The sequence below is a fragment of the Podospora bellae-mahoneyi genome, chromosome 3 (assembly GCF_035222275.1).
Source record: "Podospora bellae-mahoneyi strain CBS 112042 chromosome 3, whole genome shotgun sequence".
Lineage (NCBI taxonomy): Eukaryota > Fungi > Ascomycota > Sordariomycetes > Sordariales > Podosporaceae > Podospora > Podospora bellae-mahoneyi.
In genome coordinates, this window is record NC_085882.1 from 3,805,107 (window position 1) to 3,831,567 (window position 26,461).

The 26,461-nt window shown below is 52.9% G+C and overlaps 9 protein-coding genes across 9 annotated transcripts; 4 read left to right on the forward strand and 5 right to left on the reverse strand.

Moving 5' to 3' along the window:
- Positions 1-419: 419 nt before the first annotated feature.
- Positions 420-2,676, reverse strand: QC761_310950 (uncharacterized protein). The gene is given in 3 exon segments (XM_062878224.1): positions 420-1,739; positions 1,805-2,109; positions 2,128-2,676. The coding sequence occupies 2 exon segments, from the start codon at positions 2,024-2,026 to the stop codon at positions 609-611; spliced, it is 1,353 nt and encodes a 450-aa protein (XP_062734106.1). The 5' UTR covers positions 2,027-2,109; positions 2,128-2,676; the 3' UTR covers positions 420-608.
- A 1,996-nt stretch (positions 2,677-4,672) lies between these two features.
- On the reverse strand, positions 4,673-5,764 carry QC761_310940 (uncharacterized protein; the record flags this gene model as incomplete). The annotated part of the gene is made up of 1 exon (XM_062878223.1): positions 4,673-5,764. The coding sequence occupies one exon, from the start codon at positions 5,762-5,764 to the stop codon at positions 4,673-4,675; it is 1,092 nt and encodes a 363-aa protein (XP_062734107.1).
- A 969-nt stretch (positions 5,765-6,733) lies between these two features.
- Positions 6,734-8,206, reverse strand: QC761_310920 (uncharacterized protein; the record flags this gene model as incomplete). Its single annotated transcript, XM_062878222.1, has 1 exon — positions 6,734-8,206. One exon carries the CDS (start codon positions 8,204-8,206, stop codon positions 6,734-6,736), a length of 1,473 nt encoding a protein of 490 aa, XP_062734108.1.
- Positions 8,207-8,211: 5 nt separating this feature from the next.
- Positions 8,212-8,700, reverse strand: QC761_0059880 (uncharacterized protein; the record flags this gene model as incomplete). The annotated part of the gene is made up of 2 exons (XM_062872562.1): positions 8,212-8,318; positions 8,404-8,700. The coding sequence occupies 2 exons, from the start codon at positions 8,698-8,700 to the stop codon at positions 8,307-8,309; spliced, it is 309 nt and encodes a 102-aa protein (XP_062734109.1). The 3' UTR covers positions 8,212-8,306.
- QC761_310900 (uncharacterized protein) lies at positions 8,668-15,725 on the forward strand. The gene is made up of 4 exons (XM_062878220.1): positions 8,668-8,687; positions 8,770-15,108; positions 15,164-15,305; positions 15,361-15,725. Exons 2-4 carry the CDS (start codon positions 13,898-13,900, stop codon positions 15,511-15,513), a joined length of 1,506 nt encoding a protein of 501 aa, XP_062734110.1. The 5' UTR covers positions 8,668-8,687; positions 8,770-13,897; the 3' UTR covers positions 15,514-15,725.
- Positions 8,966-13,030, reverse strand: ACH1 (acetyl-CoA hydrolase; the record flags this gene model as incomplete). The annotated part of the gene is made up of 3 exons (XM_062878221.1): positions 10,515-13,030; positions 10,074-10,452; positions 8,966-10,015 (listed from the first exon to the last, which is right to left on the reverse strand). Exons 1-3 carry the CDS (start codon positions 10,664-10,666, stop codon positions 8,966-8,968), a joined length of 1,581 nt encoding a protein of 526 aa, XP_062734111.1. The 5' UTR covers positions 10,667-13,030.
- Positions 15,726-16,362: 637 nt separating the features above from the next.
- On the forward strand, positions 16,363-16,905 carry QC761_310890 (uncharacterized protein; the record flags this gene model as incomplete). Its single annotated transcript, XM_062878219.1, has 1 exon — positions 16,363-16,905. One exon carries the CDS (start codon positions 16,363-16,365, stop codon positions 16,903-16,905), a length of 543 nt encoding a protein of 180 aa, XP_062734112.1.
- A 623-nt stretch (positions 16,906-17,528) lies between these two features.
- FGR2 (Filamentous Growth Regulator) lies at positions 17,529-19,458 on the forward strand (the record flags this gene model as incomplete). Its single annotated transcript, XM_062878218.1, has 4 exons — positions 17,529-17,741; positions 17,792-17,853; positions 17,918-18,333; positions 18,386-19,458. The coding sequence occupies 4 exons, from the start codon at positions 17,529-17,531 to the stop codon at positions 19,303-19,305; spliced, it is 1,611 nt and encodes a 536-aa protein (XP_062734113.1). The 3' UTR covers positions 19,306-19,458.
- Positions 19,459-25,670: 6,212 nt separating this feature from the next.
- QC761_310850 (uncharacterized protein) lies at positions 25,671-26,156 on the forward strand (the record flags this gene model as incomplete). The annotated part of the gene is made up of 2 exons (XM_062878217.1): positions 25,671-25,809; positions 25,897-26,156. The coding sequence occupies 2 exons, from the start codon at positions 25,671-25,673 to the stop codon at positions 26,154-26,156; spliced, it is 399 nt and encodes a 132-aa protein (XP_062734114.1).
- Between the last annotated feature and the right edge of the window lie 305 nt (positions 26,157-26,461).

Sequence of the window (26,461 nt, forward strand, 5' to 3'; positions counted from 1 at the left end):
TCCATCGACAAGGTTGCTTGTCTGCTTGTTTCGACACAGGTGGAGAAAGGCGTTTCTCGTGGGGCATCGGCAACCAGGTTGACAAGGACAGCCTTGGTTGTCAATTTCCTGGCAGGCCTGGCAGAAACCCCAGGGTCCTGTCATGCCTGTCTTTTCCTTTCTGTTGAGTGCTTGTGGCTGCCCATCAAGGTTCCACCAGCTGCCAGCGGTCTGGCCGACTCGCTATCGTGAGCTCGGCGTTGATCACTGCTCTCCTCGGCATGGCGGCCGAGACGAGCTTGGACGATCAACACCCAAAACCGCCATACTGGAGCCCGCGATATTGTGCTGATCACTACCTGTCCGGCTCATTTGGCAAAGAGGCGTGAGTGAGATGTTGGTAGCATCGCAGAGTACCTCGGGTTCAGGCATTACATACGATTTCAAGCAAGATGGTAAGATAGACGATGGGCGTGATTATGATCTGATACTTTTTGGAGCCGTCGTAGTTCCCAAGCGTCACAACGCTCGAGAACTCCGTCTCTCGGCATGAACTATCGGTGAAAATCGCTACACTACACCGATCATCAACCACATGTGACACCAGCAACTCGCATCAAATTCCATTCTCATCGTGGCGCATACACAAACGCCAACTGATCCACTTCACTTCCGTCCTGCCCAACAAACCCGACAATCTGCCACCCGCTTGGAGCCGTGAATGTTTGGCAGGAACTAGTCGCCGAGCCCGCTGTGAGACTGCGCCCCGAAGAAGTCACAGCTCGGATATAAAAGTTGCGAGTTTGCCCCTTACGTTGGCCGCTGCAGAGCTCGGCCTGGGTCCAGTATTCGGTCGCTTCCAGGACGAGAGAAACAACACTCCCGCCGGTGCCGCCGTGGGCGAATAGGGTGCCGTCTGTCAGTGTCAGTCCGACGCTATCAAGACGGGATCCTCCTCGGAAAGTGATGGTTGCCGTCTTTGGCTTGTTGGTCCCGGCAAGGACGGGGACATCGCTGAACCAGGTGCCGTGGGGACCGCCGAACAAGCTGCTCTGACGAAGGGACGCTCCAGAGGACCAGGTGTAGTTGACAAGGACTGGGTTGTGATCTGTCAGGATGTTGCCGTCGGCCTGAAGGAACCGCAAAGTATCGTAGCGGACGTCGGTGGCCTGGAGGTTAAGGAGCGGGCTAGCCCGGTAAAAGACCTTGTCCACGATTTCACACAGGTCGTTGGCAGCGGGGTTGCCGCATGAGCTGGGGGACTGGGGAATGACGTTATTGTAGAGGAGCTCAACCCAGGCATCCTTGAGTCGGGGGCCGGAAGGATTCTCGCTGGCGAGCAAATCTCGGATGCCCGTGTCGCCTGTCCGAGTGTAGCGGCTGTTGAAGTCACCAGCCACAACGACAGCATTGCCCTTGCTCCACGTGGCAATGTAGTCAACCACCTGCTTCACGTTGTCGTTTCGGGCAGTAAAATCACCAGGCTCGACACCGGCGTCGGCGTGGAGATTGTAGAAATCAACATAGGCCGCAGTGGAGCTGTCGGATGAGATGGCCACACGCATGAAGGTGAAGCCTTTCGGCGTCAGACAATCGAACTGGCTCGCATCGGAGCATTTGTTCCACTTGATACGCCGAAAGTCAACCCAGGGAAGGTAGGACACGGTGTTGAGACCCGAACCAAATGGAACACCGCCCGATGTGGCAGTCCTGTGCGGATGCGTGTTGGTCCGGTAGACGTGAGCGTGGTAGTTGAAGTCCTGTCACCAACGTGTCAATGCTCCGATTCGGGTGATGATCTTGAAACAAGGAGTCAAGGACCTACCTCTTGCAGCTGCACGACGTCGATCCCATACTCGGAGAACTTTGCACCCATGGCCGCCGCGTTGGCCGCCTTGTCGCCGGGAACACCATTGTCGTTGAGGATGGCCGGGAGGCCGGCCACATTGATGGTCAGGACGTCAAAGTTGCCCGACGTGGCCGCGAGGGCACCCTCTAGCAGCAACGCTGACGAGAACGCCGCGAGTCTTGATGTGGACAGCTTCATCTTGACAAGATGGTCAAACTCCAAAGGTAGGGTGCTGGGTTTGGCTGTGGAAGTCTACCTAACAAGCCACACGCAGAAAGACGCTCTCCCCCCCCTCCCACCCCGCCCTTATACATCGACAGCCATCGCCTCTCGTCCTCTTAACGACCGTCCTTGGCATGGCCAGTCTTACCTATTCGAGATATCTTTCGTACTACCCACCCTTTTGGTCGAGCTGGAGGTGTCTTTACATGCGTAACCGAGATTATTGACAGACGGCTCCCCGCCTTGAATTCGGCTCTTGCTCCTCGCTCGTCGGTGTAGGTTCCTGGTTTTGAGGATGGGCGTCCGGCGCGATGTCACCTCAACCGGTGCCCTACATGACGTTGCCCAGCCTTGACCGGATCGCGCGAGATGAGCGCGTGGACGAAGATTTTAAGATCTGAATGCCGCGTGGGCCGATGTGGGGATGTCATTGGGTTTCCCAGAAGAGGGTCTGCTATCGGCTCTCGCGGCTCCGGCGGTGGGCCGGGTTCACGGCAGGTGCCGGAGCCCCCTGGACGGGCGAGGGTGGGGCCGTGTCGGCGTCAACCCGGCTCATCCTCTCCCAGAATCTGAGTCTCATCTTCTCGAACAATTTTTATGTTTCAATCGTTGATCATTCTATTTTCTCGACATGTCCAGGATGAGCACTGGTTGGTTGTTAACTTGTTGAAACCAAACGCGCACGTCATGGGCGGGATGAGCATCAGACGAAAGATGTCTCATCCTTCTGCCCGTGTTCCGGGTCCAGTCCGAACACCAAGTCATTGAAGGGTTTGTGACAGGAGGTTTGTCACATGACCGGGCTGCTTATGGCGATCTAGGAATAGATATACAGGTGTGTAGTATTGTGCTTCGGGGGGAGATCATACTGGTGATCAGTGTGTTTTGGTGTGGGATGAAGCAATGGGATTGCACTGCGAAAGAGGCAAGCTGTTGCTATAGAACAACACCAGGCAGAGCCAAAGCCACAAAGCATCTGCCAACTGCCCTTTACCTGGCGTCAGGCTTTAGCTCCTGTCACAGACCAGGTGCCTGTGAAATGGGAATTTCCCTTTTCGTATTTTGCTGCGTGTGGCGGGGAGAGAGTGACATGGCTGTCCATAATGTGGTTGACCAACCATCACGCCACACCCCACCCTCCCACGGCCAGAGAAAACGGGCCGGCTGAGTACCCGGTTCCCGTGGCTGCCATCCTCTACGAAAGAGGTGTGGTTGGTTAGGGAGACGACCACTTTTACTTCAGGGTTGCCTGGTGGTTGACAAGTTGTTCAAGTCAGACAACGGGGCGTGTAGAATCGGGAAAATCAGTGCATGTATCGGTAGCCCAGATTCCGACACTACAATCCGGGGTCTGGGTCCTTTTGGAACCCAGCCGTGTCCGAGACCATGTATATATATGCGCGCACAGACATATCCCTCTCAACGCGGTAATGGGAAGAGGGAACTTTCCATCACCCAGGCCCAGACCCAGGCCGTGTTTTAATTCGGGGGGTGAACTGGGGAAAAGGAGGGGTACACTAGGTCCCCCGATTCAGCTGCCAAAATGCACATTTTTCTGTGATTTGTGAAACAGTGGGAAAGAAAGAAGAAATACCTAAGCCGATATGCATATTCGTCAGCACAAATTGATGCCAGGCGGCTGATGACATTTGATCGATGGGGCGGTTTTGGTGGCCTTTGGCAGGATTGCATCGGAAGGGGGGCATATCGTACATGACCCGAGACATTTTCGGGATGTGATGGTGAGAATCTGGTTCCCGACGCCATGGGATTTCACGAGATTGACGAGATTTGGTAGTTTAGTTGTCTTGGATGACGGGCGTGGGAAACTCCGGGGCATTCGGGGTTGGGACAAAATAACGTACCTGGCACTAGGTAACTCGATAGTCGATACAGGAAAGCAGCCCGAACCACACCTTCAGGAAGGGTCGAGATGTATTGAAAGATGGTTTTATCAGACACTCACCTATTGCAGGACCGATACTGCTTCCACTTGAATCCAGAGAAATTAGCTTCGTGGCGGGTTATTAACACCATCTCCCAACTTTTCGAACATGGGCCGCATTAAGATTACGGTTATACAATCAAACTAGGTACCAAAACTAGTTTTTGTACCTATATGACAGTGGAAGCTGAAGCTATGTTGTGCCCGTGAAGATTTTCACACCACCTAAGATCCAGTGCCCTCACTTTGATATAAGATAATTCTTCAATCTCGACATCAACCACAGCTCAGAAGTAACCTGGAAAACAAATGCTCCCGGAATACCAGCCAACCAGTGTTTCTTGAATTTCTTCCCTTCATTGCATTTGGGAGAGGCTACCGGGTATTTAACAAAGCAGAAGCACGCTCCTGAGCCAAACTATAAAGTTGGCAAAATTGTCGAGCATTGTCTATCAGCATGTAGGTAGGGGCTGGGAACAACCAGCGCTCCTTTTGTGGATACTTCACACACCATCTTGAGTCACATGTCAGTAACAAACCCAGCCACAACCCTTGAGCGTATGTAAATATGTATGTATTGGCGTCCAAGATGCTTGCCATCCAGGCTCAAGTATTGACACGAAGTAACTAATCTATATACAGAGTCCCATCATCACAGCCATCTCGATCCCGCATGCTTACAAGCACTGGGAGTACCAGTCGTTTCCGTACTTGCAGGTGTAGGGGGCAGCGCAAGTCTTGCAACCGCTGAAGCCAATGCCGTCGCACTGGGCGTACTGGCCGGCGGTGCAACCGCTGGGGGTGGTCTGAACGGGTGCGGCAGAGCTGGTGCTGGTGGAGGAGACGCGGGTGGTGGAGGTGACGAGCGTGGTAGAGGAAACGGGGGCCGGGGTGGAGGTGCTGCTGACTCTGGTGCTTGTGCTGCTGGGGACACTGCTGCTGCTGCTGCTGCTGGAGGAGCCACCGTCACCGGGGATGGGTTGGCCAGGACCGGCGACCGAGGTGGTCAAACTGCCGCTCTCAATATACACGCCGGACCAGTAAAAGTCCTCGTTGGAATCAGGGTAGCCGCTTCTCGGGAGCTCCAAGACACCAACATGCCAGTCTGCGCCGTTGGAGCTGGTGCTGGTCTTGACGGGGGCCACCTTTCTGGTCAGGGGGTCGCTGCCGGTAGAGTGCCAGAAACCGACGGTGCCGGCAGCAAAGTCGATCTCGTAGGCAACGTTGTGCCAGACATCAGCAACCCACTCGACACTCCACTGGGTCTGGCCGCCAACGCACCACCTAAGCAGAGTGTCCGAGATGCCAGGGGCGCCCGAGAGCCAACCGGACTTGAGCTCGGTGAAGTGGCTTTCGAAGAAGGCGATCTGGTGCTCCCTGGTGGTGGCCGGGGCGTTGACGTCCTTTCTCATCAGGGAGAAGTGGTAGTAGACCTTGCCTTGGTTGATGGCAGCGGTGGTCTGGGGGATCAGCTCGGTGCGGCGCATGTTCTGGCCGTTCCAGTAGGCCGTGTTGTCGAGCGTGATCTTGGCTCCCTGCCTGGAACCAGTGTCGGCTGGGTTCTTGTAGTCGGGCGAGAGGTTGACATAGGCCGACACAGGAGAAGACCCGTGGATGTAGTACTGGTATGGGCCAACCTGGTTGCCCCAGGACCACTTGTTCAGGTCGGCAGACGAGGTCATGTCGTTGAAGCGGCCATCCCACAGGATGGTGCCTGCCGAGACAGACAGCACCTGGGCGACGAGACCGGAGAGAACGTGGAACTTCATGGTGGCAGCAGGGAAGGGTTGACGGCAGAGGTGATGACCAGGGGTGCCGAGAAAGATCCTCTGGTCAAGAGTGACGACAGCGTGGTCGTTGGCATTTTATATGAGAGGCTCTTGTGTGCATGAGGTGCTGGATCAACGGCCCGCTCGGCGGTGCAGGACGGAGGCGGCATCAAGGTCAGAGTTGCACTCTCGGAGGGTGGTGCTGGAGGTTTCCTGTTCGGTCGTAGTCTCGCAGTGGGGAAGGGCCTCGGAGGTCCCAACAGTGGGGAGTGGTGCATGGCGCCCGGCTTTGCTCCCGATGCCAATGTTGATTTGCACCAATCGCAGTGGCCCATAACACTGTGGCCGGGCTGGCCAAGAGATCGCCAGGCAAAGCTTGGAGGGCTTGGATGGGCTTGGAGAGCTTGTCTCGTCGACCTTCCACCTCCCCCATCACTCTGGATGTCGAGGTTCCGTCTGTCGCATACTGGATATATTAAGGCCCACAGATTTCCGGATGTCACCACCATCTGTTCCTGGTTCTGCGGCCACTTTCTACTTTGCCTGAAGTCGGATGATTCCACCTCTCCACGCGCCTGGTCACTGGAACTCTACTTTCATATGGGTTAGGGTTGGACATGGCAGTGAGGAAGACAACAGGTGCTATTGACGTTCATTACAAACAAATGGGCATCGGTACAAGCAGCGCTTAAACTCCGTACAGAGCACCACCCATGCCGACTTTTCCTGTCGCTTACTTTTTCCATTTTCTGTCTCCTTTTCCTTGAACTCCTCTTCCGAAAGTCAGATAACACAACCCAACACCGCAACTCCCTACTCCTCACAGACCGAACTCCTACACCAAACTCAAGATACCGTTCACACAGTCTTCAACAATCATCTTTCTCTTCGTCGACGAACTTGGCGGACAGAGACGGCGAAATGACGGCGCACATCTGGGTCTTGATGATCATCTCCCGGTACCTTACCTTACGAGGCAGAATTGGGAGTCGGAGTGGGCTGTGCCACGGGGCCGCGACAGGCGGGGAATCTAGCCGCGGTGGAGGGTGATGACGGAGAGATGTTGGGGACATATGGGCCCACACCGTGGTTTGGCAAGTGCAGCGGTGGCAGACGGGTGGTGGACGCTTTGCTGGGAGTTGGTAAGGAATCATTGTCGATGGTCTTGACGCTGACTGTATCACCAACAGGTCCCGAACCAGGAAAATAGTAGCGGTATGGAAGGGAGACCGCGGAGGGGGCAACGGGAGCTGAACTTTTATAAGTCACGCTCGGGACAGATGACGCCGTCTGTTGCTGGGGTGCCGGTGGTTCGAACCTCTTCCCGTCGGTGCTGAACAAACCCGGGCAGCGGATCTCGATGTTGCCGCCTGTATTGATGCGGAACTCGCACGAGAGGTAATCATAGCCGCCAACTGGATTAACGGGCAGGATGAAAGGGATCGGCGCGTCAACCTTGCTGCTCTTCCAAGTCCATTTCGTAGGCGTCTTTTCGACCATGTTGTACTTGTGTTGGCGGGCAATGGCCACAATGCAAGAGAACTCCTTCTTATTATCCCACTCAGTGTACTTTGTTTCCATGATGGGATGGCATTGCTCTGGCAGGTAGGTCCCGGGCACCCACAGTTGATAGCGCTGGATCACGGCGTGCATGAAGTCTCGCTTGTATATGAAGTTGCGGTCGTTGGCTTCCTCATAAAACCAGTTTCTGTACTGGTTCCAGATTTCCAAGTCCTTCGTGAACCGGTCGTCAAGGTTCTTGTTTTCCACCATGCGAGCGGTCTCACTTTTTTCTTCCTTATCCCACCGAGCAACGGCCCGGTTCCAGACAGCTTGTTGATATCTCTGCGAGGATTTCACCCTGCTCGACTTGGCGGCCTCTTCAGCGCCCGGTGCGCTCGAGGCAGTCGATGACGGGGGTGTAACGGATGGACTGCTGGGCTTGATAAATGCCATGGGCAAGTCCACTTGTATAAAACCGCTCACCAAATCATGGTCGTACGTCCTGGTTGCCGGTTTGAACGGGGAAGGGAGAGGTATAACATGAGGTCCAAAAGGAATCGGCAATATCACGATTTTGTTCTTCTTCTTCCTCCTCTCAAAAGGCACGAGTTCGCCATCCTTGTAGACTTGCTCGTTGATTCTTTCGCATCGGGGGTTAGGTACCCTCTGAGGATATGGCGGCCCCGGGAGGACGGCGTCGCGTCTGCCGAGAACAGCCTGGAGGTTTACTTGATGCACTGGCTCAGGGGTTGGTACGGCTGCCGAGGACTTGCTCTCGTGGTGCGTGTGTCCCCAGAAGGGAACAAGTTGCCCTGTGATCGCAAAGAAACCAGCCCAGCCCAAACAGAGAGCGGCGAGGCAGAGACAACACGATGTCCTGCCGGTCCCGCGTCTCCTCTGTGCCCAAGGTGGGGGGTGTTGGGGGTCGTCGGTGTTCATCGCAAGGTCTGACTTTGTGAAGTCCCGTCAAACGATTGACGGAAAGTCGTGGGCAGGAAGAGAAAAGACATTTCCCACCGCAAGGGGGAAATGTTGTTCTTCAGTCCGCTTGCTATTGTAGCACGAGGCCAGTGTTGTCATCAGGTCACGGCCTTATCAGTATTGGTATGCCTCCGGAGTCCGGATTGTAAACCTACCGGATAGAGATCCATCATGGGACACGATGCGGGGATGGGCGAGAGGGACTGGTTGAGGGCATGGGGCTCAGTTCGTGTGGAGACGAAGTCTGGCCAACTGCTGACTGTTAGCTCCCAGCAGTTCAAGTCGTGGCGGCGCTCAACACTACCTAGCCGCTTCTCCTTGATATCAAAGGGGCCGGACCTCACGGTATCCACCGTTCTCAACTCCGGCGCCAGGCAGCACGTCCGGCACAGATACGAAAAGCCACACAGATGGTAAATCTCTGGTAAATTTTCCCACAGTATGTACATCATAAATTTTCAACGCCAAAACCCAACACACAAGCCCAACCAGACCGCTCCGCTGACCGACCTCGTAAAAAGATATGTGATGCAGAAGATATCCAACTTTCTCCACCACGAAAACAACCACATGCAACCTTAAACAACACCACCCAGTGATGCAATGGATTTTCCCCATTTGCCCCCCTCATTACCCCCTACACAGCCCGTATCCAGAGCCCCGTGGTCACAACGATTATCCTTTCCTCGCTGCACCTCTCAAAGCCTATCCAGCCATTTACCAAGGCTTGACCTTGCGCATGCTGCCCTCCTCCAACAGAGCCTTGTGCATGTCGAAGCTGTTGAAGAGCAGGTGAGGCTCGTGGCCCATACCCTTACGCAGGCACTCAAACTCGGCCTTCTCGAAGTAAGCCTTGAGGATAGGCTTGTACACATCGTGGGCGCACTTGTCAATGATCACGCGGGCTCTCTCGCGGGGAGCCAGACCGCGAACGTCGGCAAGACCAGCTTCGGTAACCACAATGTCCAAGTCGTGCTCAGTCTGATCAATGTGAGTGCACATGGGGACAATGCACGAGACACCGTGGGGGTCCGTCTTGGAGGGACGAGTCGAGGGAGTGTGCATGATGGAGTACTTGGCGTTTCTCAAGAAATCAGCCGAGCCACCGAGACCGTTGAGCATGCGGGAGCCCATGACGCAGGTCGAGTTGGCGTGAGCATAAATGTCAACCTCGACGGGGGTGTTCATGCCGATGACACCAAGGCGACGGATGATCTCGGGGGAGTTGGACACCTGCTGAGAGCGGAGGAGGAGCTTGTCCTTGTAGGACTCCCAGTTCTTGTAGAAGCGCTTGAAGCCGTCGGGGGAGAAGCGGACAGAGGTAGCGGTGGCGAAGTCGAGGCGACCAGAGTCGAAAAGATCAAGGAAGGTATCCTGGATGACCTCGGTCCACACCTTGAGGTTGCGGAAGTTGGAGTTGTCCAGACCACCAATGACGGCATTGGCTATGTTGCCGATACCGGACTGGAGAGGAAGGAGGTTCTTGGGAAGACGGCCGTGCTTCACCTCGTGCTCAAAGAACTCAATCAAGTGGCCGGCAATCTGCTGCGAGCCCTCATCGGCAGGGGTGTTGGGGGAGGTCTGATCCTGGTAGTCGGACTCGACGATACCAACAACCTTCTCGGGGTCGATGGGGATCGAGTTGGTACCAATGCGGTCCTCGACCTGGGTGATCAGGTAGGGCTTGCGGCGGGGAGGAAGATCGGTCATGGTGATGTCGTGCAGGCCATCGAAGCTCGGGAGCGAGGTGTTGACCTCAATAATGATCTGAAACACACCATGTCAGTTCGTTGCTAACCACGCCAGACCTTTACAGATGACTTACCTTGTCAGCCATCTGGATCAGCTCGGGAGTGGCACCGACGGAAGCACCGGGGACGATGCTGCCATCCTCCTTGATCTCAGAAGCCTCAACAACCGCCACATCGAGCTTGCCATTTGGCTTGTCCTTGGTGTAGTAGCCATACACAAGGTCGACGGGGAACATGGACAGATGCTTGTCGAAGAAGTTGATGCGGCCCTCGTTGATGCCCTTGGCGATATCCTTGCCGACCTGGTGAGGAGACCGTCTCTCGATCATGTCGAGGGCAGCCCAGCGGTTCTCGGTCTCGGCACCGGACGAGGCGCCGACGAAGAGGCTGTACTTGAGCTGTCCCTGGAGGTTGTTCTTCTCGACATGGTCGGCGAGGAAAACGGGAATCTTCCTGCGCAAGAGGGTCAGTATGGACGGCTAGTGCCTGGCAAAAGAAATTTGACAGAGACATACTTGGGGTAGCCGACACCGGTGAAGCCAGACCAGCCAATGTAGGAGCCATTGGGGAAGTGGTGCAAGAGGTCTTCGGGCTGGCACAGCTTGTTGAGCATCGACGGGCGATGGACGCGCGCCTTGAGCGCAGCCGAAGCTACTCTGGACGCCATTTTGAGCAGTTGGGCTGTGGGAGAGAGAGAAAAAAAGACTGAAAACGCCGGGAAAAGAGAGTGGGGCTGCTCAGAGCGACGAAGCTGTCCGCAATGGCTGGCTGGTCAGGGCAGTTCTGACGCGATGGCGATGGGGCGGGTTGTGGTGAAGGAGGTGGCAGTCGGACACAGAAAGACGACCGAAGGAAGAAAAGAGAACAGAGAAAAGCCGCAGGAAAATCACCAGAGATGCAGAGCAGAATTAGTTCCCTCGACACAAACTCGCGCAGACAGGAGGAGCGGCAGTCTGCCCACTTTAATTACTCTACATCATCAGTTGCCCAACAGGTTCATCCCGGTTCAGGGTCTCCATGCCGTGTTGTCTGGGCGGGCCGCCGGCGGGCGCGGAAGCCTTCAAAACTCGAGAGCCCCGCATCTCATCCCATTCACCTCTTTCACTTGCCACCTCTCCCCCATCCTTCCAAAACTGCCATTGATTCCGTGTTTTGATTGTTTGAAGCAGTGGAGCCGGCTCATTTCTCTCCAGTATCAATTGTTCTTTTTCCTCATCTGTTTGCTCAAGACTGCCACTTTTGCAAACAGCCCCCCATCTTTTCCTCTAGATCTGCTCGTCTGTGATGTCATCGGGGGAACGGAGGGGGATGACCAATCAGGAAGCAGCAAACGGGCGCGGCAGGCATTCAGCGCCCAGACACAGCAGCCCAGCACCGGTCTCTGCGGGCGCTTCCGTCTGTCCTTGGGATCCCAGAGCTCCGTTGAGCCGCAGCCAGGGTATTAAGCTCGGCTATGTCCCGGCTTGACTCAGCGAACAAGCAACCCCCAATGTATTATTCCAGAGGGAATATCCACGATGATATCCGAGACAACCGCCTGAATACTTCTCCGACCTCTGATTGACTGTCGAGTCCTCGCGCCCACGGCTATTTGCGTCGCCCTCAGCGGAAAGAAGGAGGCCCGCTCCTGGCATTGTGTTGCGCCAAGCTCAAACCGGCATCGAGCCACGCCATCGTCGAGAGAAGAGCTCCACCTTATGGTGCGGCCCACCGGCCCCCGTGGGCGCACCTGTCGATGTGTCCCCAGCGATAGGCGTTGTGCATGGTAGAGACGGTGCAAAGGTGGACAGAAAAGGCATCAAGATGGATCATTTTGATGATGAACAGGGCCACTTCCCCATGGGCAAGCAAATCTGAAAATCTGGGGTTGAAGACCATTTTATGAACGGTAACCCGGCTGTGCCTGACACCGCTGACCCCCACGACGGGAGCCATGGATGCGCTAATTCTGGAAGCTGCCGGAGTCGGGACACCGGGCTTCCAGACTAACTCCCGCCACGAGGGTAGTCGCTGGTCACCGGTGGTTTGGTCTACTTGGCGGGCCCGTCAACCGGCCATGGCGTCTTGCAGGCTGCTCCGGAGCTTTGGGTTGTTCGGAGTGCCGAGAGGCCGGGTTGTACAAGGCGACACCGCCGTGTAACTGCTATGCTTTATGGCTGCAAAGATTACACATGGATATTGTTCCCCGAGCCTTGGGGCTGTCCTTGCTACATGCAGCCATCAATCGAGGAAAGCATATTATGACGCTTACTATCGTGGTGCACTGAAGGACCTTGCTCCAGTTTGCGATCTGGTCAGATACCTTATACAGGCTGTTGGTGGTATGGACTTGTTGGACATGTTGGTCCATTTGCCCAGGACAATTATCGCTGTTGGGTGAGGGTTACGCCCGAGTCGACAGTATCACCGCGGTCTCTCGTCAAAACAGTGATACCAATCGCAGCCCTGCCACCCACCGCCCAACATTCCAGCTTGTCTACGAGGTGTAACATCGCATCCATGTATTCCGTATGGCACCTGGTGGTTGGATCCATCTACAGGGCGTTTGTATGCTCGTCTGTTTGGCTACTGTTCGAATCCGAAGTTCAGTGAACGGAGGGTCGATGTATCGCGGGGTAGGAATGGCTCGTTGTCGGGTTGCGGGCGCAGTGAGATAGGTAGATCCGAGATAGGGATAGGGACCGGGAGCGATAACGATCATGATGGAGGCACTGGGAGGCTGGAGCGGTCGGAAGTCGGGAGTTGAGATAGCTCGTTTGGTGGGAGTCGGTGGACGGCACTTGGGCGTGTTCAGTCGAGGGAACGTTACATGACGCGTGAAGCAACGCGTCTGATTGGTCAGACTCGAGGACGGCCTACCCCACGCTGCCCACAATTTGAACGGTTTTATGCGGCGGGGATTTGGCTCCCGCAATCTTGGCTTCAAAAGAGCGGGGAGAGACGCCTGGGCATCTGTGCTCTTGCGGCGCTTCCCCGCCACTTCTCGGCTCCTTCCTAAACAGAACGTCCTACCATCGATCAATCATCCAATTGTTCAACGTCTTTTGCTCAGCGTCCACAAGCCTTGCCATGTCCATTCGGTCCGGTCTGTGATCCTGCCCAGTCGCTCCCATCTGCGAGCACACGAGCATCATCTACCACCATGTGATGCTCTCAAGAGGGACTGATATCTATTCAATGGGGGAGAGATAGACAATCATGACATCGTGGAATGAAGCACCTTGACGCCACGGTCTGCTCATGGCGCGTCGGTACTACCTAGCCTACACATCACAGACCTCTCAGCTCAACACCACAGCCCAGTCATACGTAGCAAGGATGGAAGCTGTTCGTTGCAGAGCATCTCAGCTGTCCATCAGGCAGTTGCTTCCCGGACTTGGGGATCTACCTACCAGACAGTCCAGAGCATCCTTCTGCAACCACACCGCAAACACAGGAGCAAAACAGTAGTAGTAGCTGCTCGCACTCAAACAAGCGCTCTTGCAGCGTCGTATCCATTGACACAGCTACACCTGACCTTGCCAACGAAAATTCCAAGTACTAGCCAGAACTCTTGGTCCCAATCTCAATCTACCTGTCATGGGCCTCTCCCACGGCAGTATTCAAGAATTACTTTAAATCCCTGCGTCCTCCCGGCCCCCGCCGTCTTGGTTAATCTTCTGCCGTGTAACACCCTACCTATCACCTACCATCTCCCTCCCTCCCTTGGATCGACAACAATTGTCGATCTTTTCCGACTTTTTTTTCTTTTTCGCGACCTCCTCTTCCTGAAGATTCATCTTCACGTGTCGCCTCTCCCACGACTGGAACGACCGACCGACCCAAGATTGTGAACGATTACTTCTATCGACATTTCAGAACAGAACAAAGTTTGGCTTCCTCGAAATATTGACAACAAATGGCGGAGGAAAAGCAAGAAATCCGGCAGACCGTCGAGGCGCCTGCCGTCCGACCAAGCACACCTACCGGCACCACCCACCGACCTTCGGGATGGATGTACAAAGGTTTCCGTCTGGGCAAGTCGGAAGTGTGGTTCGCGTCACCCATCGTCCAGCTCCTGATGGTAGCCATGGTTTGCTTCCTGTGCCCCGGCATGTTCAACGCTCTCACTGGTCTCGGTGCCGCCGGGCAGGTTGATCCAGGCGCGCAAAACGACGCCAACACGGCCCTCTATTCCACCTTTGCCGTGGTCGCCTTCTTCTCGGGCACCGTCACCAACATCTTTGGAGTGAAACCAACACTGGCTTTTGGGGCCCTCGGATACTGCATCTACTCTGCCAGCTTTTTGAGCTACAATCACAACCAGAACCGCGGATTCGTCGTCTTTGCGGGAGCGTTCCTCGGTATCTGCGCCGGTCTGCTGTGGACCGCCCAGGGAACCATCATGATGAGTTATCCGTCCGAAGACAAGAAGGGGCGGTACATATCCTGGTTCTGGATCATCTTCAATCTCGGAGCCGTCATCGGGTCGCTGGTGCCGCTCGGCCAAAATATCGATGCGATAGGCGCCACCGCGGTCAACGACGGTACCTACATCGGCTTCATTGTGCTCATGCTCATCGGCGCTGCTCTCGCCCTTTTGCTCTGTAATGCCAGGAGCGTCATTCGCCACGACGGCAGCAAGGTCATCTTGATGAAGAACCCCAGCTGGAAGACGGAGATCAAGGGATTGGTCGAGACTATCACCCTGGCACCCTGGGTCATCCTGCTGTTCCCCATGTTTTTCGCCTCCAACATCTTCTACACCTATCAGCTCAACGACATGAACCTCCAATTCAACACGCGTGCCCGGACGCTCAATGGTTTGCTGTACTGGACCAGTCAGATCATTGGAGCCTCCATTTTTGGCTACGCTCTTGATATCACCAGGTTCCGTCGGTCGGTGCGCGCCAAGGCGAGCTTGGTTGTGCTATTCAGCTTGACATTTGTCATTTGGGGCGGTGGCTGGGCCTGGCAGAAACAGCAAGTCCCTCGAGAAATTCTGGAGGATGAAAGCTTGGAGCATAGAAGAATTGACTGGCAAGATGGTGGAGAGAAGTACATCGGACCCATGTTTTTGTTCATGTTTTATGGGTTTTACGATGCCGCGTGGCAGACTTGCATTTACTGGTACGTTGATGGACCCGAAGGACTGTCGAACATGATGTTGACATTTTGGCAACAGGTATATGGGTGCTCTCAGCAACTCTGGTCGCAAAGCTGCCAATCTCGCTGGTTTCTACAAGGGAATTCAGTCTGCCGGTGCAGCCGTCTTTTGGCGGTTGGACGGGTTGAAGACACCGTTCAATACCATCTTTGGGGTCACCGTGAGTTCCTCGGCTATCATTGTGTAGTTATGGCTTGCTGACACGTCGTCTTTAGTGGGGTCTGCTTGCTGCCGCGCTGCTGTTCGCCGCGCCTGTTATCTGGCTCAAGGTGAAAGACACCGTGACTGCCGAAGAAGACTTGAAGTTCAGCGATGAGACCATTGCGGACGTTAGGGCTACAACGGACGCCAGCAGGGAGACTGCGTGAGTCGATGTCTTGATGAGGTGTTTTCTTGTTGATTTGGTGGAGCGGGCGTTGTACTTGGGTACTTCTGGTGTCACCTTTGTGTATGGCAAGGTTATGGCTATTGAAAGGGTGACTGGTTCCCTTGGCTATTGTACACTGGAGATACCCATGGGTTTGTTGGGATATATCTTGTTGGCAATGATACCAATACATCTGAATGATTTACCCCTGTCCATGGTGCGTGAGGAGAGAACCCTTCGGGCCTCTTCAACTCGAATGATTTCCTTGAAGAACCATCTGTTGATCCTTATTCTGGTCGAGAGCATTGTACCAAACAGCTTTAACAGTCAGCTGAGGCCCGAGGCACAATGTTTTGCGACCGCCACGCACCTTCCTGATTATATATCTTCCTGTCATCGAGAAGGCTCAATGGGTGTGTGACGGAGATGCTTTGCCACACTGTCTCTTGCCGGCCAAGGCAGTCATGGGAAGGGCTGTCCCCAGTTTCGCCTGACACTTTGTCTAACGGGCAACTGCACACCGTATCTCGGGCCCGAGACATGCCTTCCGTGATTCGCAAGTTTCGCTCTATTGTTCCCGGCCAGCAAGCTTGTCATGGAAGGTGTTCGCCAGCCTCTGCGCACGATAAAACTCGGTTACGGTTCCGCTGCCAGCTCTTCTCCCTCTTCTCTTCTTCATTCACACACAGTATCAGTCAACAAGTTTTCCCAACAGAAGAATTCCACATCAAGCATCCTTTCATTGTGTCTTTTTTTGTCTTTGGCATTCATTCCCACGACAACGTTGTCTATTTATCTCTGACCGACCACGATACTTACTTCGATCGCAGTAGCTATCCACTCAGGGAGAATGTACACCAAAACCACAGTCCTCCTCACGCTTTTGGCACCCCTTTGCCTCTCCTTTCCCGTGGACCCTCCAGCAGCAGCCCTCCCGGTCGATTCCACCACAGATGCCAAACCAGCCGCTGCTCTCGAAACAGCTCCTGTTCCTGTTGTGGCTGTCCCCAATGCTGCCCCGCCCATTGAAGAGGTCTGGACCATCCAAGGCGCCCGCCGCGTGTGCGAACCTGACAACTTGGAATGCGTCTGGACGTTTACCATCAACACCAACTCTGTCTACGCCCCTGTGCCGTGCATAGTCAAGATCCCCTCTGATCTCGAACGCAAGGTCCCTGCGAACCAGAACAATGTCGAGGGATTGGTTTGTGGGCCGTATGAAGTGTCGGCGGGGTGGAGTTCGGCTTTTGGGGTGGAGAATGGGTTTACGGTGTTGTATGTGGTGGACATGGAGAGGAAGATGGGGGTGTGGCCTGCGTATGAGGACAAGAAGGTGGAGAAGGGGGAGATTGTAGTGCCTGATTTGCGGCTGCCTGTCAAGCATCTGGGGTGAGGGGTTTAAAGAAATTATATGGTAGATTATCTGGTTATGGTGTTGCTCGTCGGTCATTATTTGCTATGAGGAGGGATTGTTGGTATAAGACTAGAGTCTAGTGAGAATTGAGGCCATGCGGTCCACATTACGGCATTGTGTTGCACTTGATGCTTGTGATACATTTGGAAAGACAAGCTGAATGGTTGTGTCTTGCATCTCATGGGTGACGGGAGAGAAACGTGCTTCATGCTGTCAATTGATTAGCCACACTTCAGACAATGGGGCTGTTGAGTGCCGATCCCTCTGTTGCAATTGCAAGCCCAAGCTACCGGACGCGATGCCCTGGTTGTTGCACCCTCCCTCCCAGGCATGCATGCAAGCAGCCCCACCAATGCAGGAAGATGGTGGCATCCATTCTTTTTGCCTGTCCTACCGCGACTCAACCTGAAGCTCCTACAATGCTCCTACTTCTCACCACTTCCATTTCGTCTCGGCCCTGATCTCCCGCGACTCCGCTGTGCGGTCTTTTCTCCCGTCGACACCACCATCCCTGCCACTGTCAAAGAGTAGACTGTAGCCTTGATGAGCACGAATAAAAAAATGCAGCATTTTAAAGACCACCATTGCTGAATATACAAACAATGACGTCGACCCACACACTCACCTCGAGCTGGTTCAGCAAGGGCGCCGAGAGCCGTCAAGAACGTAGCAGAGACGCCATGGGTAACAGCAAAAGCCCGCTGATGAGGCGGTCAAGATGGCGCAGGTCGAGCTCCAAGGTTTCAGGGGAGGATATCCTTGCGCTGCAGGATCTGGATCCGGCCCTGAACTCGAAGATGCATTTGGTCAATGACGTGGGTTCGAGTGGCAGAGGATGTCGGAAGGACGCTGATCAGGTGGGTAGGCTATCGATGATATTGGTTGGACGCCATACCATACGAAGCTGTTTTTCCTCAACGGGTTTGGGTACGTCATCTTTTGCCCTTGCTGAGGAGTCATGGGCAGAGTGTAGCTAACAATAACGGGCCAGATACGCAGTCGATTCCTTGGTTCTCCTCCTCCAGTCTGTCATTGCCGGCCCGGCCTACCGAGAATTCGGAAACCGAGGTTACCAAGAAGGCCTGACGGTCGCGGTGTACTCTGGCATGTTGATAGGGGCACTGTTCTGGGGATTTGGCGCAGATATCGTTGGACGGCGATATGCATTCAACCTATCTCTCCTGATCTGCTCGCTCTCGGCCATCATTGCGGGAGGAATGCCAAGTTGGGCTTCGCTGGGATTCTTTGTGTCACTGATTGGGTTTGGTGGCGGAGGGAACTTGGTTTTGGACACCACTGTGTTTCTGGAGTATCTCCCTGGCAGTAAACAATGGGTGTTGACAATGATGGCGGCGTGGTGGGGACTGGGCCAGGCCATCACAGGCCTCATTGCTTGGGGCTTTCTGGGTACATATTCCTGCAATGATCGAAGGCAATGATGCTAATCTTTTGCTATCAGTCCCGAGGAGATGGAATTGCGCCTCGGTCGATACATGCACTATGGCCAACAATATGGGCTGGAGATATGTCATGTTCACAAGCGGCGCCCTAGTATTGGTGCTGTCGATTCTCCGATTGACAATTATTCGCCTGAAGGAGACACCAAAGTACCTCCTGGGCGCTGGGGAAGATGCCAAGGTCGTCGAGATATTGCAGTATCTTGCAGGGAAGTACAACCGGCCCTGCAGTCTGACATTGAACCAGCTAGGGGTCTGTGGTCTGGTCACTGGCACTCACAGCAAGAACCGCTTCTCAATCGGGGAAACCATGGTCCATCTCAGAGGCTTGTTTGCCACGCACACGATTGCTGTCTCGACAGTGATGATATGGCTGTCCTGGGCAATGGTGGGTCTTGCATACCCCCTGTTTTACGTCTTTCTCCCAAGCTATCTCGAGGCTCGCGGAGCCAAGCTGGACCTGTCCCAGTTTGAGATTTGGCGCAACTATGCTCTCACCAACTTTAGCTCCATCTTTGGTCCCTTGCTCGCCGGCTGGCTGTGCAACCTTTCCTTTCTCGGTCGGCGATATACCATGCTCATCGGAGGGCTCATGACAGCGGGCTTTTTTGTTGGGTACACGCAGGTGCGAACGGCGGCCCAGGATGTCGGAATCTCCTGCGCCATTGCTTTCAGTCTCAATGTTTACTATGGGACGCTGTATGCATACACGCCAGAAGTGCTTCCCAGTGCACACAGGGCCACGGGCAACGGGATTGCGGTGGCATGCAACCGGATCATGGGCATACTGTCGGCCGTCATTGCCACCGTCGCGGATACTTCGACGGTTGTACCCATTTATATCTGTGTCGGTCTCTTGGCGGTAATGGGTATGGTGGCTGCTTTGTTTCCTTTTGAGCCGTATGGGCGGAGGAGTTCTTGACGTTACAAGCAAGCAAAAGATTTATTAGAATGAAGATTACATTAATCATGGCAATTATGGAAGCTGTTTCCAGTCCGTAGTTTTGTGATACGATCGTAGTGCTGTTGTCGGTTAATAAAGGTTGGAACATACCGATCTATAGACTGAGCTCACAACATATGCATGAGAGTCGAAGACAAAAATAGGTACGACACACCAAGTATCGCTACAAAAACCCTGCAAAATAGATAATGTCTAAGCCGCTAATAACAGTGACATCACCCTAACAGTAGGGAGATTGCAGTCCCTCTAACCATCCTTAGAGTAAAACCCCCCAGTGCAAACTGCTAGCCGCGTCCACAAGTCACCATTTCAAGTGGCTATGTGTAAAGAGATACCTAGTTGTGCATGCTCCCGTCATTGAACCCTTTAATTCAAGTCAACCAGGCTCTCGTTTGCCGATGATGCAGACTGTTGAAGCAACTGGACTACCTCGTGGTGTCCGTTCTGTGCAGCTTGGTGCAGTGGTCGCCTGTCCTGATATTTGGCTTCAATATCGATGGACGTTTTGGTATCTAGAAGTAGCTTGACGATTTCGTAATGTCCCTGATGTGCAGCCAACCACAGGGGGGTCCGTCCATCAGCAGTGCAGGCATCGAGTTCTGCTACCCTTTTCAATAACAGGTCTACCACCTCGGTATGACCTTTGAACGCTGCTATATGGATGGGATACCATCTGAACCGTGGAATGGCGAGGTTAAGGTCCACCTTGTACCAAATCATAAATACAAGAATGTCGAGATGGCCACATTCCGCAGCGAGATAAACGCAACTTTTCCCACTTTTCGTGACCGCGTGCACACATTGTGGGTTGTCGTCCACCATTAGCATGATGGTAGGAAGGGAGCTGGTTCGGATAGGGTAGTGGACAGGGTCATAATCAGGAGTCGTTGCGCTCGACGACCCGGTATTGCGACTCACATATGCGGTGGCATAAAGTTCGAGATCGTGGATTCCTTGATCGAAGCTCCTTCATGATAAGAACTCATGATTTGTGGCAGTTATGGCGTCATTTCCGGTGACTGGACTATGGTGACAGTCCCATTCTGTGGAGCTTTGGATCGCATGAGTACTGGCGCATTGACTTGAAATGAAGCTTCTAGAGGCTGGATGGGTTGTACGTGGCCAATCGGCGCTGCCTATGTTGCTGTAGGTATTTTCCGTTGCAGCGGTGCAGATGGTGACTGTTGTGCTTCAGGCGGTCCAAGTGGCCATGAGGGCGTATTCAAGGGTGGTGATGTTTGCGATGATGGTAAGGGTTCACGTAGGGCTGGTAAGCAAGCTATTGACGGTGATGATAATGATGGTGGCATATGCCCTTGTTGAGGCCTTGGTCTTTTTCGGTTCTTGTTGAAAGCCCATTTCGCAAACTGAATCTTGTACTGTTGTTTGCTAGACTCAAGTTAGATAACTCTTCTTGCTCTCCATACGTCTGTGGTTGCAAGCATGAAATCCCGCAAGGAATACACACCTTGCATCAAAACCGTGTCCAGATGTCATAGTTGCCATCACCATTTTAAGGTCAGTCCTTGCGTAGAGATCCTCAATTATTCGCCTGAACTTTGTCCATTCTGCATCGGGAACTTTGCAGGCCCGAGGAAGGCGAGAACCTGGCTTTTCGAGCTTTCTTGGCTTCTAGCACCGCTTTGCCATGGTGTTTATCTGGAGCATGTATGCCTCCATCGTTATCCCAAACTAATCGTTGCCCAGGCAGTTAAAACTTGTTCCAAATCTCAGGACTCCATAAGCTGTTGGAACCGGTACTCAAACGGTCAAAAGTTGGCTGTTGATCGACGTGAGCTTTTGAGTGGCAGTTCCAGTCAGCGATCGGAAGTGAAGAGCATCTCTTTCTTTGGACCTGGCAATATCCCCCGAAAAGTTTTTTGTGGCTTAAGACGCCCGCGAAGCTACATCGGATCATTAACATGCAAACACCGCCAAGCTGCTCGTCACGGGTCACTGCGCCTTTTCGGCGGCGGAGGATGATCTGGCTGGGTGATCGCCCCCCTCAAGGATGCCAGGACAAAAGTTCTACCTGGGACAGAAGTTTTATGTATCCAGGAAGTATTCCTCGTCACATATTTTAAACTTTGTCGTTTTGACAATGGGTAAGGCTACTGTTCCCTTCTCTTGTGTTGCACTCCGGCGCTTTTTTTTGTTAATTTTTTTTTAAAAAAAAATATTTATCATGCCTCCTATGCTGCAAATCTCTTCTTTTGGCATAGCTACTCTGACCTCGAATGCCAAGCAACCGTGGGGGATTTGCAGGATAAACTTATTTGGCTAGGGGTTGTGGGGGTGAGTTCTAGAGGATGCACTTGGCGTGACGAAATAACATCCTGGGTTTAGTATTTAGTGATACCTTAGCCAGGAACGAGGGATGTAGCATTGTACTAAGATAACGTGTCGCTCCTTTCTGATGAAACAGATTTCTATCTAAGGTGCATTCCAAGGCAATATGAAGAATAGAGGCCTGATGTAAATCGATAGTCACAACGGCCTTGAGTTAGGCCCGGATGTAGACCTTTGTCTGAGGTATGCTTCAACATCCATTCTTTGCACCTTGCAAACTTGTGTGTCAAGTACACCTAGGCATGTAAGGCAGACTGTCCCATACTGGTAAGAAATGTTAGCGTCTGTCAGTCGGTATATTACAATGCTATAACAAGGAGGTCCGCGTCAAGGCGGAATGAAATGCATGAAAGTGTAAGGTACGTACGGAAGGCAAGAAAATTCATTGTTGAAAATTCAAAACTAATGGGCTCTCATTGAACCTTCCCGGTGCTTGTATGTCATACTGAGCTGAATAATAGCGACACCCAGAGTGAGAATGCCCACCACAGTGACGACGATGTTTAAAGATGACCTGAAAGTCGACTGCTGCACCGTGGTGGATGTCTGATCCCGAGGCTGAATCTGTTGTTGTATAGCTTGACTGTTGGATATCCAATGGCTGAGGCTCAGCCGTAGGCATTGTGATGACTGACCCAGATGATATTGAAACGCGTTGATGTTTAGCAGTGACCAAGTGTTGCCCGGTCACGAACAATTGGAAGGAAAGATTGCGAGGTTTAGGGGTCAAAGTAATAGGGAGTCGATGCTAGACAAGACCAGTTCCGGGTGCCAGTAAGAGAGGCTTAGGACAAGCGAGACCAAGGGATGAAATACTGGGGATGGGCAATGAGAGAGGAAGGGGCCCTATATAAGGTAAATCCTGGTGAAAAAAGGGTACGACATAACCTTAGGGTCCTGATATGCTTGAGCAGAGGGATGGTGAAAATTCATGCTGAAGTGGTTGTAAAACTTTCTGCCCGACATGTTGGCTGCAGCATATTTGTGCTGTCACTCGAATGAGCGATGTAGTTGCTGGGGCAGTGTTGGAGCATGGAAAGCTTTCTCTGCAATTGACATCGCGTCGAGGTAAAGTGTTCAAGCTTCAAGCCCGATTTATCCTAAAATTATGATCATTCAAGAGTCGATGGGTGACTGCGGATCGATGCACACATGCAATACTGGCGTAAAACTTCTGAAAAACTTCTGAGCTCCTGTTGCGACAGTCGCGGCGTCCTCAGCTGCAATCATGTCCCACTTGCGGCTTGGAAAGCTGGATCTCAATATCAATATCAAGTGGTCAAGTTGTCAGCATCAGGTTAGATCCATGTCCCCGAGTCTCCCTTTTTTTTTTAGCGAATGAAATACGTTTGGCTTCCAGGTCGGCAATGATGTTCCACTCAACTTTCTGTGTAGGTAGGCGGTTTGCCCAGCTGTCGGATACAAAAGGCTACTAAAACCGCTTGTAATGAGCCCAACGGCACAATCTCAGACAAGCGTGACATTTTTGGCAAGTGATAGCAATGCTATTCACGGGTAACAACCCGTTCTTTGTCATTTCACCATTGTATTGTTACTCAAGAAGTTATCTTGAGAAAATTGGGAATAGGTACAAATACATTGTTCCAAGGACTATTAAATTTAGCTATGGGCTGTTGACAGTGCGTCTGCTTTGCCTTCAGAAACAGGCCTACAGATGGTAAGTGTGGGGCACCTACAAAGGGCCTGCCTTTTGGCCTCTCTTTCGCGGGCAGTTCACTTCACTAGGCCACCGCCCTACAGTAACGTACGTAGGTAGGTTACATGATTGGTATGTACATAAGGGACTTCGACTCCGTGTAAGCCCAAACTTCTAAAAGTCTGAAAGTCACAGGAGCAGTCATCTGAGCCACTTGACCACTCCGCACTATTGCCCCTCAAGGGGACTAGGTATCCCAGGCTAAGCATCGACATCCTGCTGCAACATCATGGCCATCTCCACGAAAAACAGTAAGTCCTATGACTTGATCCACGACACGCTACCTGCTAACGGGATCCCTTCTGATAGCTCATTCCTTACCTGGCCCGTTGCCAAGGTCCACCACGACGTCGACAATCTGGGTCCAATTTTTGAAGATGATGGCTCCGTCAACGGATCTCAAAACCATTGGGTTATGATATTGGGATGCCCTTCAGCAAATGGACAAGTGGAAGTCAGCATGGACAGCAAAAAGAACTGGGCACATAAGTACGTACATTGCCAAAGTGACCCGTTACATCGGTAGAGGAAGTAGTGTCATATTCAGACAGACCAGAACTGTGAAGTCCAGCTTTACAGTGGAGAATATTCTGGGTGCAGTTATTGGTTCAGGTTGGCACCGCTACAAGATGACTTACGATGCAAAAGGTGGATTCAAGGGTGCAAACATCACTTGAGGACCGTAACCCATTGCCTCATCCAGCTTGGCTGGGTCACGGAGAAGTCTGATACAGGTCTCACCATGAATCGATATCTTGGCTATGTTTACTTTGTAGACGACATGAATATGATGTCGATGATCGTCGGTGCCTAGAATGTTACCGCCAAACAGCCGTAGAAGGTGAGTTGCTTGACTTTGATGGCCGGCAATCGGAAACTGCGGAGGATGAATGAAAAGTTGTAGCTAGGTATCCAGTCTGCTAACGGTTCCCATTGTCAGAATGCAGGAAAGGAATAACCAACCTGGAAGACTTCCTGGCTTAGCTTTTCTCTAGATGTTGAAACTTAAACTTCGCACATACGGGGTTGGGCTTGTAAGTTGTAAAACATCGCGTGGGTAGATCGACAGGGGCACCGCTCATACAGAAAACGGTAAAGACAAGAGCTCATGTTCCTCGTCCATTTTTATCCATATATTTAGACTCCCATTGCATTGATTTGGCACTGGAATCAAACAGCCGACTTCTCTCTTATTACGATGACCTAATATCGCACACCTTGTGACAAGAACTGGGACCCGGAAACCATCACTCACCCGGCACCAGATATCTCAACGTCGTCCGGCTCCACAGCTAATTCCCGGCCATCTGATACTCCAACCCTTGCAAATACCTTCTCAGCTCTGGCGTATCCTGGCGTGCGAGAACCGCTTGGACCAGACCAAAATGTTGCGCCTCCCATTCCCGGCAGAGGCTATAGAGCACCCTTTTGGCAGCAGCAGTTGATATCTCAGCGTCTGCTGCAATCGTGGTCACACCTGTGCACAGGGACCCGCCCTCTTCATGTGCCATCTGTGAGGTGAGAAGTTCCTTTTCGAAGCTCCAGATGTCGTTGATGATTGAAAGATGCTTCGAGCAGTTCATGTCGACGGGGCGGACGAGGTCGAGGTCCGGTAAGGGGATAGACAAGCCCATTGTGAAGCGCATCAGTGCCGCGAGGAGTCTGATGATGCCAATGCGATGTCAATATCAGTAGTGCTTAAACTTCTGACAACATAGACACAGTTCCTAACACTCATCGCCACCAGGGCAAGATACAATGTCTACTTCCATCCCCTTTCCAAGTTCCCTGGTCCCTTGTACTGCGCCATTAGTGACGTGTGTCACCCAGTAACCTTCTTCAATGTCCCTGGGAAATGAACTGACACAGTCAGCAGATTCCCCATTGCTTGTGGTCTCTAGGAGGACGCCAACCATACAAAATTCCTGAACTTCATAATCGTTACGGTACAATGACATTAATTCTCGTTCTACACCCACCATCTAACCCCAAAAACCCTAGGCCCGGTGGTGCGAACAGCCCCAAATGACCTGTCCTTTAACACGACCCAATCATGGAAAGACATATACGGTTCCAGACAGGGCCACAAGGCTTTCGTCAAAAGTGCCTTCTACGACGGGGGAAGTTTTGCCAGCCGGGGCGTCGGTTCCATTGTCAGCGAACGCAATGGCGACGCCCACGCGCAGATGCGCCGCTATCTGTCGCATGCGTTTTCTGATCGGTCGCTCGCGGGCAAGAAGATATTATTGCGCGAACCATGGATATTTGGGTTGAAAGCTTGCTCAAAAAGGGGTCGCGCAAAGAGGGGTTTGAGATGGGGAAGAGTTTCGAGATTATGACGTTCGACATTATTGGCGAACTGGCGTTTGGGGAGAACTTCAAAGGTGTTGAGATTGGTAAGTCAGGCTTTTTTTGTCTTTTTTTTTTCTTTTTTCGGTTGATCAAATGTTGCTGTTTCTGCTCATGACACGGCATGTAACTAGGTGTTGAACATCCCTGGATCACCACCCATCTCGGAGCTCTGAATCAAGGAGCCCTGGCCGACGCCTTGAAGCGCTTCCCGACACTCGCCTGGCTTGCTCACGGGCTGCTGCAGAAGAAAATCTGGGAACTCACCGAGACACAACCCAGAGAACAACCCTCTCGCCGAGTATGGCTCATGCGGCGGAGTCCTCTCCGAGGACTGCATTTCAACGTTGGAAAGGTTTGGCCTGGACAGAAGCTCGGCTGCGCTGCCCAATGAGACCGAGTCTGCATTGCATCTGGATCGCTTACAAAGTGCGACTCATTTCGCATCCCCGAAGAGTGTGGAAAAGAAGGGCGTGGAAACTCTGGTGGCGAGTCAGCTGCTTGGCTTGGGGTATCACTCCCATACCTCAACGGATCAGTGACATCGTCGGACGAGTGGGAGTTTGAGGCAGATGCGGGGATCTACTACAACTCGACCTAGGACCTGCACGATTACTGGGATAGTTATGTGCTCAACTACTGGCCCATTTTGACGGTGATGGTGAATTTCACGGTGGACGAAGTGAACCCCTACTACGA

Excerpts from the sequence above, each read along its gene's own strand:
- QC761_310900 (XM_062878220.1), top strand. The coding sequence starts at position 13,898 with ATGGCGGAGGAAAAGCAAGAAATCCGGCAGACCGTCGAGGCGCCTGCC. Across the intron at positions 15,109-15,163 it reads TGGCAGACTTGCATTTACTG|GTATATGGGTGCTCTCAGCA; the intron begins GTACGTTGATGG and ends TTTTGGCAACAG. Across the intron at positions 15,306-15,360 it reads ATACCATCTTTGGGGTCACC|TGGGGTCTGCTTGCTGCCGC; the intron begins GTGAGTTCCTCG and ends CGTCGTCTTTAG.
- QC761_310950 (XM_062878224.1), bottom strand. The coding sequence starts at position 2,026 with ATGAAGCTGTCCACATCAAGACTCGCGGCGTTCTCGTCAGCGTTGCTG. Across the intron at positions 1,740-1,804 it reads ACGTCGTGCAGCTGCAAGAG|GACTTCAACTACCACGCTCA; the intron begins GTAGGTCCTTGA and ends CGTTGGTGACAG.